Raw genomic sequence first — 12953 nt, forward strand, 5'->3', positions numbered from 1 at the left:
CACTTTGAAAGGACTTTAAAAAATTGGTCTGCTCCAACATGCGCAGTGAGGTCTCCCTCAGTGGGTCTGTGCTCTCCTCTGGTGGCTGAAAATGGTAGTTTCACAGCTTCTGATTACTGTGGCGCTTGTTTATTTATGTAACCTTTATTTAACTAGGCAAGTCGGTTAAGAACAAATTCTTATTTACAATGACGGCCTACCGGGGAACAGTGGGTTAATTACGTTGTTCAGGGGCAGAACAACAGGTTGTTACCTTGTCAGTTCCGGGATTTGATCCAGCAACCTTTCGGTTAGTGGCCCAACGCTCTAACCACTAGGCTATGTGCCTCTTGACTTTCTGTTAGCACTCTGCTTCATTAAGACAATGGGAAATGTAATTCAAAAGACAGTTAGGTGAATTTAAGTTTAAGCTGACTTTGCTATGCTGGGCTTTTGGCACTAGGTGGGTGACGCTTGCTTTCGGAGCTGTTCTGGATTTTTCTGATTTTCTATGTGTGTCAGTACTGTGTCAGTATTCTAGTGCAACTTTTTCCTTTGTTGTTTTTGTTTTTCCTTCTATTTTTTGCTCCTTGGTCTATCAGATTGAAATGGCGATTGAGACGCTCCAAAAGACTGAAGGTTTATCCAGTCAGAGAAGCTCGCTGCTCAACAGCCATGTAAGTCGCCACTCTAAACGCCTCGCCTGCCTGCCCTCTATAGCTGTTCTCACTCTCTAGTACCTCCAGAACTCTCCCTTTGCATCTCCCTCTCTTTCTCTCTATGGTGGTGGGGGTTCTTCCTATGCTCCAATTTTAATTTTTCGCTGCTTTAGTTAAATGTGCTTTTAAAGCTAGGGAAGGGGGTGTTAGTATTTACAGACAAGTGGGGGGTGAAACATGCATCTGCTGTGGATTACAGAGAGGTGTAATGACATACGTGTGTAATTGACAGAATATATTTTCTCCCCCACAGCTGCAATGGCTACTGGATAACTATGAGACTGCGGAGGGGGTGAGTCTGCCTCGCTCCACCCTCTACAACCACTACTTGCGCCACTGCCAGGAGCAGAAATTGGACCCGGTCAACGCCGCTTCATTCGGCAAGCTCATCCGCTCCATCTTCATGGGGCTACGCACGCGACGCCTCGGCACAAGGTGAGCTACTGAGAGGACAGACACGTTCTGATAACTCCCTCTGCACCTTGCACCCCCTCCTCTCCTTCTCTATCCCGTCACTGCATCTCAAGTCATTATGATTTCCTGTTTGGTATTACAGCATGTTTAAAAAATGTAATAAACACATTTAAATATTTTTTGACTGCTAAATTAATATAGGGGAAACACTGAGAACTTTTAGCTGTCTGTTCATTCCTGTGTGTGTGTGTGTGTGTGTGTGTGTGTGTGTGTGTGTGTGTGTGTGTGTGTGTGTGTGTGTGTGTGTGTGTGTGTGTGTGTGTGTGTGTGTGTGTGTGTGTGTGTGTGTGTTGCAGAGGGAACTCAAAGTACCACTACTATGGGATCCGGCTGAAGCCGGACTCTCCTCTCAACAGACTGCAGGAGGACATGCAGTACATGGCCCTCAGACAGCAGCCTGTCCAACAGAAACAGAGGTACAATACATGCATTCGGAAAGTATTCAGACCCCTTTACCTTTTCCACAGTTTGTTACGTTACAGCTTTACTCTAAAATTGATCAAATTCTTTTTTTCCCTCAACAATCTACACACATTACCCAATAATGACAAAGCAAAAACAGGTTTTTAGAAATGTTTGCAAATGTATATAAAAAGACTAAAACTGAAATAACACATTTCAGTAAGTATTCAGACCCTTTACTCATTACCTTGTTGAAGCACCTTTGGCAGCGATTACAGCCTTGAGTGTTCTTGGGTATGACACTACAAGCTTGGCACACCTGTATTTGGGGAGTTTCTCCCATTCTTCTCTGTAGATCCTCTTAAGCTCTGTCAGGTTGGATGGGGAGCTTCAATGCAAGTCTCCAGTAATGTTCAATCGGGTTCAAGTCTGGGCTCTGGCTGGGCCACTCAAGGACATTCAGAAACTTGTCCCGAAGCCACTCCAGCATTGTCTTAGCTGTGTGCTTAGGATCGTTGTCCTGAGCACTCTGGAGCAGGTTTTCATCAAGGATCTCTCTCTCTCTCTGTGTTCTGTTCATCTTTCCCTCGACCCTGACTCGTCTCCCAGTTCCTGCCGCTGAAAAGCATCACAGAATGATGCTGCCACCACCATGCTTCACCATAGGGATGGTGCCAGGTTTCCTCCAGGCAAGACCAAAGCTAATTGGCATTCAGGCCAAAGAGTTAAATCTTGGTTTCATCAGACCAGAGAATCATGTTTCTCATGGTTATAGTCCTGTAGGTTCCTTTTGGCAAACTCCAAGCGGGCTGTCATGTGCCTTTTTACTGAGGAGTGGCTTCTGTCTGGCAACTCTACCACAAAGGCCTGATTGGTGGAGTGCTGAAAAGATGGTTGTCCTTCTGGATGGTTCTCCCATCTCCACAGAGGGACTCTGGAGCTCTGTCAGAGTGACCATCGGGTTCTTGGTCACCTGCCTAACTAAGGCCCTTCTCCCCCGATTGCTCAGTTTGGTCGGGCGTCCAGCTCTAGGAAGAGTCTTGGTGGTTCCAAACTTCTTCCATTTAAGAATGATTGAGGCCACTGTGTTCTTGGGAACCTTCAATGCTACAGACATTTTTTGGTACCCTTCCCCAGATCTGTGCCTCGACACAATCCTGTCTCGGTGCTCTATGGACAATTCCTTCAACCTCATGGCTTGGTTTTTGCTCTAACATGCACTGTCAACTATGGGACATTATATAGGCAGGTGTGTGCCTTTCCAAATCATGTCCAATCAATTGAATTTACCACATGTGGACTCCAATCAAGTTGTAGAACCATCTCAAGGATAATCAATGGAAACAGGATGCACCTGAGCTCAATTTCGAGTCTCATAGCAAAGGGTCTGAATAGTTATGTAAATAAGGTATTTCAGTTTATTAAAAAAAAACGTTTTTCGCTTTTTTGTTATGGGGTATTGTGTGTATGGGGTATTTTTAAACATTTTTTTATGCATTTTAGAATAAGGCTGTAACGTAACAATGTGTCGCAGTTGTAAATGAGAACTTGTTCTCAACTGACCTTCCTGGTTAAATAAAGGTGAAATAAAACAATAAACAAATTGGAGTCAACACGGGCCAGCATCCCTGTTGAACACTTTTGACACCTTGTGGAGTCCATGCCCCGACGAATTGAGGCTGTTCTGAGGGGAAAAGGGTGCTCAACTCAATATTAGGAAGGTGTTCCTAATGCTTGGTATACTCAGTGTACATATACAAACAGTACTGACTGAGGCATTGTCGTTGTAGGTTTAAGCCGGTGCAGAAGGTTGATGGTGTGTCTGGGGAGAACTTCTCAGGCGGTGGCCAGCACACCCCCAGTGCAGCGGAGCAGACCGTCATTGCACAGAGCCAGCACCACCAGCAGTACCTGGGTGAGTGAGCGGTGTGTATATTTCTGTGTGTTCTAAGTGACTTTCAGCATCAATAGATTGCTACTGTTTGATGTTCCCTTGTTATTAATACGTTTTGATACCACTTCATGAAAGTGCTCCTCCGCTGAGTGCTGTAAGGGTTCCCCTGTCGGCTTATATTCTGCAATGAACCACCGATAGGATTTTCTCAGCCTTCAGTATTTCCTTGTTAAATATCTACCCCTGTGTTCCTCTGCTTTAAACTGGATTCATAACGTGAGTTGTTGTTGACCTTGTCTGATTTCTATGCGTCTCTCCCTGACAGACGCATCCCGGGCGCTGCCAGACTTTGTGGAGCTGGACCTGGGAGAGACCAACGTGGAGAACATCGGCCCAGACGACATCAAAGCTCTCCAGTCATTATACAGAGAGCACTGTGAGGTCAGAGATTATCCATCACCTCTAACAAAGTTCTACAGGAAAGTTTGTATTATTCTCTACGGGGTAAATTCAGACCAGGTACACGCATGTAAATGGAACTTTGTTCTATTTTCATGCACTTTCCTCTCTGCACACATTCTGACCTTGATCTTAAGCAAGGGGAATCGAATGTGCCCAACAGGTATTCGTTTGGGGTGGAGATTGCAGAAATGGAGGTGTATCTACAAATCAAATCAAACTTTGTCACATGCGCCGAATACAACAAGTGTAGACCTTACAGTGAAATGCGTACTTACAAGCCCTTAACCAACAGTGCAGTTCATGAAGAGTTAAGAAAATATTTACCAAATAAATAAACTACAAAATAATAAAAAGTAACATAGTAATAACGAGGCTACATACAGGGGATACCGAGTCAGTGTGCGTGGGTACAGGTTAGAGGTCATTTGTTCATGTTGGTAAGGGTGAAGTGACCATGCATAGATAATAAACAGCGAGTAGCAGCAGTGTACAAAACACATGGGGGGGGGGGGGGGGGGGGGGGGGCAATGCAATAGTCCGGTGGCCATTTGATTAATAGTTCAGCAGTCTTATGGCTTGGGGGTAGAAGCTGGTAAGGAGCCTTTTGTTCCTAGACTTGGCACTCCAGAGAAAACAGTCTATGACTTGGGGGACTGGATTCTCTGACAATTTTATGGGCTTTCCTCTGACACCTTTCCTCTGGTCCTGGATTGCAGGAAGCTTGGCGTCAGTGATGTACTGGGCCTTACGCACTACCCTCTGTAGCGCCTGTTCGGCCCGCCTTTTCCTGTAGTCCACCATCAGCTCCTTTGTCTTGCTCACATTGAGGGAGAGGTTGTTGTCCTGGCATGTCGTGTTTGGCCACGCAGTCGTGGATGAACAGGGATTACAGGAGGGGACTAAGTGCACAACCCTGAGGGGCCCCGGTGTTGAGGATCAACGTGGCAGACATGTTGTTGCCTACCCTTACCACCCGGGGGCAGCCCGTCAGGAAATCCAGGATCCAGTTGCAGAGGGAGGTGTTTAGTCCCAGGGTCCTTAGCTTAGTGATGAGCTTCGTGGGCATTATGGTGTTGAACCCTGAGCTGTAGTCAATGAACAGCATTCTCTGTTGGGGCGGTATGCGAATTAGAGTGTGTCTATGGTATCCGGGAGGAGGGTGTTGATGTGAGCCTTGACAAGCCATGACAAGCCAAAGCACTGCATGGCTACCGACGTGAGTGCTACGGGGAGGTAATCATTTAGGCAGGTTACCTTCGCTTCCTTGGGCACAGGGACTATGGTGGTATACTCCTCAATGCCATTGGATGAGTCCCGGAACATATTCCAGTCTGTGCTAGCAAAACAGTCCTGTAGCGTAGCATCCATGTCATCTGACCACTTCCGTATTGAGCGAGTCACTGGTACTTCCTGCTTTAGTTTTTGCTTGTAAGCAGGAATCATGAGGATATAATTATGGTCAGATTTGCCAAATGGAGGGCGGGGGAGAGCTTTGCATGCGTCTCTGTGTGTGGAGTAAAGGTGGTATTTTTTCTCTCTCTCTGGTTGCACATGTGACATGCTGGTAAAAATGTGGTAAAACTGATTTAAGTTTGCTTGCATTAAAGTCCCTGGCCACTAGGAGCAGCGCTTCTGGGTGAGCATTTTCTTATTTGCTTATGTCCTTATACAGCTCGTTGAGTGTGGTCTTAGTGCCAGCATTGGTTTGTGGTGGTAAATAGACGGCTATGAATAATATAGATAAGAACTCTCTTGGTAGATGGTGTGGTCTACAGCTTATCATAAGGTACCCGACCTCAGGCGAGCAATACCTCGAAACTTCTTTGATATTAGACATTGCGCACCAGCGGTTATTGACATAAAGACCCACACCCCCACCCCTCGTCTTACCAGACGTAGCTTCTCTGTTCCGCTGGTGCATTGAAAATCTCTCCAGCTCTATATTATCTATGTCATCGTTTAGCCACGCCTCGGTGACACATAAGATATTACAGTTCTTAATGTCCCGTTGGTAGGATAATCATAATCCTAGGTCATCTATTTTATTTTCCAATGATTGCATGTTAGCAAGTAGTATTGATGGCAGTGGGAGTTTACTCGCGCGCTTACGGAATCTCAAAAGGCAGCCTGATCTGAGTCTTCTTTTCCTCCATCTTTTCTTCATGCAAATAACAGAGAGATGATTGACAAATGCGGAGAGATTTAATGTGAAACTAGTCATATGGCAGTGAACTGAAAACCATATCAACATGACAGGTATGTCTGCCCCTTACACAGAGTGAAGTATAAATGCTGTGACGTTATGCAGAATTTTGATTTTATGGCTTTTTTAGCCTGCAGGGATTCAACTTGGAGACGTAACCCAGATGGGTAGCCTACTGGTCACTGGGCAACAATGTGCGCAATGTCGCAACAAATTTAACCTTTGTGCACTCTCAATGTTTTAATCATATACCCCAACTTTCTCTGTTTCCTATTTGTAGCCTATCATATTATATATTAGCCACTATCAGTAGCCACCGCCAGTAATACTCACATACATTTATAACTGTCACTTTAGTGTTAGTTCCCTTAAATTTGTAGCCTACATTTTTGCATTATTCCTTTACATGATTAGTTTAACTTTCTTTCTTCTATCACATCCATGTAGTTGTTCCTCAGTCGCTAGCAATAATGGATCAAATTAGATTAACATAGAGTGCATTTTCCAAATGTTGTTACGTTACAGCCTTATTATAAAATTGATTAAATAAAACAAATCCATCAATCTACACACAATACCCTATAATGAGAAAGCGAAAACAGGTTTTTAGAAATTTTCAAATAAAAAACAGAAATGCCTTATTTACATAAGTATTCCGACCCTCTGCTATGAGACTCGAAATTGAACTCAGGTGCATCCTGTTTCCATTGATCATCCTTGATGTTTCTACAACTTGATTGGAGTCCACCTGTGGTCAATTCAATTGATTGGACATGATTTGGAAAGGCACACACCTGTCTACATAAGGCCCCACAGTTGTCCGTGCATGTCAGAACAAAAACCAAGCCATGAGGTCGAAGGAATTGCCCATAGAGATCCGAGACAGGATTGTATCGAGGCACAGATCTGGGGAATGGTAACAAAAATGTCTGCAGCATTGAAGGTCCCCAAGAACACAGTGGCCTCCATCATTCTTAAATGGAAGAAGTTTGGAGCCACCAAGACTCTTCCTAGAGCCGGACGCCTGGCCAAACTGCGCAATCGGAGGAGAAGGGCCTTGGTCAGGGAGGTGACCAAGAACCCAATGGTCACTCTGACAGAGCTCAAGTGTTTCTCAGGATCGTGGGAAAGATGGACAGAGTAAAGTGCAGCGATCCTTGATGAAAACCTGCTCCAGAGCACTCAGGACCTCAGACTGGGGCAAAGGTTCACCTTCCAACAGGACAAAGACCCTAATCGCACAGCCAAGACAATGCAGGAGTGGCTTCGGGGCAAGTCTCTGAATGTCCTTGAGTGGCCCAGCCAGAGCCCAGAATAGAACCCGATCGAACATCTCTGGAAAGACCTGAAAATAGCTGTGCAGTGACACTCCCCATCCAACCTGACATAGCTTGAGAGGATCTGCAGAGAAGAATGGGAGTAACTCTCCAAATACAGGTGTGTAAGAAGACATCCCAATAAGACTCGAGGCTGTAATCGCTGCCAAAGGTGCTTCAACAATGTACTGAGTAAAGGATCTGAATACTTATGTAAATGTGACATTTGTTTTTTATTTTTAATACATTAGCGAAAAATTCTAAAAACCTGTTTTTGCTTTGTCATTATGGGGTATTGTGTGTAGATTGATAAGGGGAAAAAAACAATTTAAGACATAAGTCAGGGGTCTGAATACTTTCCGAATGCACTGTATTACAAGTTTTGCAATAATTTGAGACACAGACCACCCATAGTAGTTTTAAACCTAGAGCCTGGTGCACGGTTCACAACAACTGGACCGTTGTCATCACTGTTCCATGATTAGTGAGGATTAGGGTTGATTTTGTAGGACAGTTGTTCAACCCTATTGTACACCTGTAGATGCTCCTCAAAGGAGGAAGGGGAGGACCATCCTCAGTGAATTGCATAAAAATGTAATTAGTGAAATATTTAAAAAAATATATATATCCTGTTTTGCAATGAAGGTCTACAGTAGCCTCAACAGCACTCTGTAAGGTAACACCATGGTGTAGCCGGAGGACAGCTAGTATCCGTCCTCCTCTGGGTACATTGACTTCAATACAAAACCTAGGAGGCTCATGGTTCTCACCCCATTCCATAGACTTTCCCAGTAATTATAACTTCCGGAGGACATCCTCCAACCTATCAGAGTTCTTGCAGCATGAACTGACATGTTGTCCACCCAATCAAAGGATCAGAGAATGAGGGGCGGCAGGTAGCCTAGTGGTTAGAGCGTTGGGCCAGTAACTGAAAGGATCGAATCCCCTAGCTGACCAGGTAAAAATATGTCGTTCTGCCCCTGAACAAGGCAGTTAACCCACTGTTCCTAGGCCATCGTTGTAAATAATAATTTGTTTTTATTAACTGACTTGCCTAGTTAAATAAAGGTAAAATAAAAAAATACATAAAAAATCTAGTACTGATAGCATAAGCTACCAGCTAACTGGTAATAAAATGTGGTGAGTAGTAGACTCAAAGAGAAAGACAAAAGTTGAACAGTTTTTAACAAATTCAAGAGTCTTTTTTATACATTTGTTTTACTTTCAATTACTTAGCTAGCAAATGCAGCTAGCTAGTTTAGCCTACTCAAACAGAGAGATGCTATGTTAGCTAGCTGGCTATGACTATCCAACACGGGAACTTTTACAAATCACATGCTGACCAGAACGGACACGTCGCGTGCGTCGCAAAATAAATGTAGAAATCCATGTTATTCAATTATTGCACCCACACTGCTCACACACGCCAACGAGCGTCTGCGATGCCACGGGCTAAAATAGAACTCCTTTCTATTTCTGACGCAGATCGTGCTGAATGTCCTGCCTCTTCCATCTCATCATTGGTTTATAGAAGCAGGTACCCACGTGCCATCTCCTAATTGGTTATACCCACGTGGGTGATTGAAAGACAAACTGTTTTGCCGGTAGTCGTGGTAATACTATGAAAGTTTAGATGCCTATCACCATATAAGTTCAACGATGAAAAGGCCTGGAAGGAGGAGAGATGACTAGAAACTATTCGGTTGGCCGTTTTATGTGTGGATTAATTTGTCGGAGTACCTTGTGCAGTTTAGGTAAAATAACAACTCAATGTTTATATCCTAGGACAAATTAGCTAGCAACAGCAAGCTAGCTAAATAGGACAAATTAGCTAGCAAGTGCAAGCTAACTAGCTAAATTGCCATACATGTTTAATGCTTTTCGATCTGTCCCCAAATTAATGTCATTTGTTCAGAGTTTGTTTTGGTATTTTAACCTGCGTGTCGTGATCGCGTTTGGTGTAGGGGGACAAAATACATTTATGCATGATAGCGCACGCGTGCAGCCGGTTTGGGTTCCATGTCAAGGTAAGCTTTTAGTTTTACAAATGTATTGCCACCGGGGCCCACAGGTGTAACTGCTTACTAACTGTACACTGTACAGCATGATTGTAGCCGGTTTACTATCATGTTAATTCTATTAGCTATGCTGACTATGACGTTACTTTAGCTAATATGGTGACAACGATGTAGGCTGTGAGTAGCGGTTATGATATGAAGATTTGGCTTGGAAAGTTTTTTTTTTTTTTGCATCTACAGCTGATGTATTGGTCATTGAAGTCCACAAGTGAAGGGAAACGGTGAGAAGAGGAGAGCGCATAGATGCGAGAAGGAATACAATGAGGTGTTTGTATGTGGCTATGAAATTGAACTATTTTCGTGTGATCAGGGTGAAAAACGTTCTTAAACAGAAGCTTACGGAATTAAATGGGAATAAACATATGTGAATTTGTCCAAATGAAACTTGTTTGCAACTTTTAAACTAATTATTACACCCTAAATCAGCTAGATGCAGGCAAGAGTGTGCAAGGCTGTATTGAATGTGTCACTGTCTGTCACCTGAAATCTTTCTCTCGACCTGTGTGAACCTGCGTTCTAAACTTTCATTCATAGGCTAGGTTGTAGCAACCTTATGATGGGTATAGGGAATATTTTAGTATTATGTAGTAGCCTAGACCTATCGATGTTACATTGAGCTAGGTGAATGGAATATGAATAACAGATCCAATATGCTGTAATAAAAATAAGGCCATGCTCATAAAAACAAATATCGTCCTCCCTCATCTTAAAAGGCACTGACCCCCACTGTTGTACACTTTTCTCACCTTCCAATAATTCATGGATTGAATATGGCAACTCACAGGATGAATCAAACCACTGTATTGTTTTATTCAACAATATATTTAGTGTGTAAAGGCTCTCCTCGACCTTAAAAAAAAAAAAATCATAAATACATTTCCAACCCTAAGTAATCTACAAGATCAGAGTATTTTTTTAATCTTAAAGGGATGGCTTTAGATAAATGTACTGAAAACCCTATTGGACGAACACTCCACGAGATAATCTATTGGCCAGCAAGAGTGAGGGATTTTCAGCAGTTGAATTGAATGTATTCAGTATGGGCAAGGGAGCCACACCCATAAGGTAAGTCTGAATACCAACTACTGAGAAGTTCTTGAATCAAAAAAAAGAAAAGGCACAGATTTTCCAAGTCTGAATCGGCCCCCATGTGCAGATGAATGGGGGCTTTCTTTGGCATGCATGATATTTACAAGTCTTCATCTTCATTGATCCACACCAGCTCATCCACACTAATCAGCTTGACTGTGGATAGTTATTCAGCTCAGTTGTGTGATGCTGACCATGTCTCTCTTGCAGGCCATTCTGGATGTGGTGGTGAACCTCCAGTTCAGTCTAATAGAGAAGCTGTGGCAGACATTCTGGCGCTATTCCCCCTCTGACTTAGTGGAGGGCACCACCATCACAGAAAACAGGTCAGCTCTCTCTCTCGCTCTCTCTCTCTCGTTCTCTCCCTCTCTCCTGAAGGTCAGTTCTGGTGACGTTTTAAAAGGATATTCTACTCCAAAATTAGTGAAAATAAAATAATACTGACACCATCTAAAATATCAGTTCTAGCTCGAGAAATCAGCCCAATATCATATTGGTAAAATAATTAGCAGAAATTATTTTTACATTTTGGAACATGTTTATAGCCTGTGCATGCTCCATATTATCAGGTATACTATTAGCAATACACATTATCACCTGTATCTCGTAGACAGATGACTAGTACCGTAGAATCTGTTTGGACTGAAAGGGATGTGTAGGATAACGAGAAGCAGTAGTTCTGATGTTTGGGTTTTTCGTCTCTGGTTATTTGGACAAATCAGAATTTTGCAGATGTTAGCATCTTTCATATTTTGGAAGGGGAGGGGATATTTGGCCCATAGTTTGCAAAGAGAGAGGGTGGAGCTCCTCGTTCTAGCATTTCTTGATCCCTGTCTGTGTATGGACCCAGAACTTAATCGGGCAGCTGACTTTAGTTCTGTGTTAACCCGAGATTAAGTTGGCCTCGACTCTGATTCTTCTTGAATGCTTCAAATATCCTTTGATCAGTGGCAACGCTGAGGAGTATTTTGCTCTGCTCTGCTGACGAGTATTTCTCTCTGCTCTGCTGACGAGTATTTCTCTCTGCTCTGCTGACGAGTATTTATCTCTGCTCTGCTGACGAGTATTTTAATCTGCTCATACAGGAGCAAAAAAGGCCTAGTGCACTTTGGTGCGATTTTAAAAAAATATATACAATATTTTAACATGGGTGAGTTAGTTCATTGGGACAGTGCGCGACCCCTGTAACTAATGTAAAACTTCAATCAATCAATCAAACGCAAATATCCGCTTGTCCCTTTTTAATAGCTGGGCAACGGCACACTTTTCAGCAAATAAACATCTGTTTTAAATAAATACCTGGTTTAAATTAATCGTTTACAGGGTTTAATATTTGATTTGCTACATTAATTAAATTCAGTAATGACTCAACCCCCCCCACAGTAGGCCGAGTGAGATTGAGGTGAATCTGATCCAGGATGTGTAACTTTGAACTCCGTCTCCACAGTGGTATGAGTGAGATTGAGGGCCGTTTGCCCTGCTCCAGGCTGGTGGTGCTCTGTAGGAACGAGGCTGTGCTCAAGTGGATGAGTTCCTGTGACCACCTGATGTACCAGGCCCTAGTGGAGATCCTCATCCCTGATGTCCTCAGACCCATCCCCAGTGAGTGGCTGACACACACAGTCACACACACACTTTCTCGCTCATTCCTAGTTGAGTATCATAATTCAAATGGTGATCTTTATATAGACTGCTGTCCGCTGTATCTCTCCCTCTCTAGGTGCCTTGACTCAAGCCATCCGCAACTTTGCCAAAAGCCTGGAAGGCTGGCTCAACAATGCCATGAACGTCATTCCACAGAGAATGATCCAGACAAAGGTACAGACACTCTCCTCACTCACTCACTCACTCACATATTGGCAAATAAACTTAAATTGCCTCTATTTTGTTTGATCCTGACTTTCCTCTCTTATCTTTTTTTGACTGGCCTTGGTCTGATTTTAATTGGCTGCTGTTTGATCCTCTGTGTGTTTGATTGGCCTCAGGTTGCCGCTGTTAGTGCCTTTTCTCAGACGATGCGTCGTTACACTAGTCTGAACCATCTGGCCCAGGCAGCCCGCGCCGTGTTGCAGAACACCTCCCAGATCAATCAGATGCTCAGCGACCTCAACCGCGTCGACTTCGCCAACGTGCAGGTCCGTCTGTCCCTCTGGATGGCTGTCTGTCTGCCTGTCCCTCCATCTGGCTGGATGTGGTTTGGTCTGCCTTGTCTGTGTATTTAGTTAGAGGGACACGTCTGTCCACCGTATAGCCATCTGTCATTATCTCTATGTCCTCTCCCCGCTTGAGGTTACTGTTTATTTCATCAAGGGGCGCGTGTGCATCTGTGTTTTTGCA

General features: G+C 43.7%; 1 protein-coding gene across 2 annotated transcripts in view; it reads left to right on the top strand.

Annotated features, from left to right (window-relative positions):
- Positions 1-12953, top strand: part of rfx3 (regulatory factor X, 3 (influences HLA class II expression)) — a 56463-nt gene that overhangs the window by 33353 nt on the left and 10157 nt on the right. For both annotated transcript variants that reach the window (XM_021602769.2, XM_021602770.2), the window contains exons 5-13: positions 582-656; positions 952-1133; positions 1469-1588; positions 3365-3489; positions 3794-3909; positions 10827-10942; positions 12064-12218; positions 12337-12434; positions 12602-12751. In XM_021602769.2, the coding sequence (XP_021458444.2) occupies positions 582-656; positions 952-1133; positions 1469-1588; positions 3365-3489; positions 3794-3909; positions 10827-10942; positions 12064-12218; positions 12337-12434; positions 12602-12751 (1137 nt within the window). The remainder of the gene's footprint in view (positions 1-581; positions 657-951; positions 1134-1468; positions 1589-3364; positions 3490-3793; positions 3910-10826; positions 10943-12063; positions 12219-12336; positions 12435-12601; positions 12752-12953) is intronic.

The sequence above is a fragment of the Oncorhynchus mykiss genome, chromosome 5, assembly GCF_013265735.2.
Source record: "Oncorhynchus mykiss isolate Arlee chromosome 5, USDA_OmykA_1.1, whole genome shotgun sequence".
In the NCBI taxonomy this organism is placed as follows: Eukaryota; Metazoa; Chordata; class Actinopteri; order Salmoniformes; family Salmonidae; genus Oncorhynchus; species Oncorhynchus mykiss.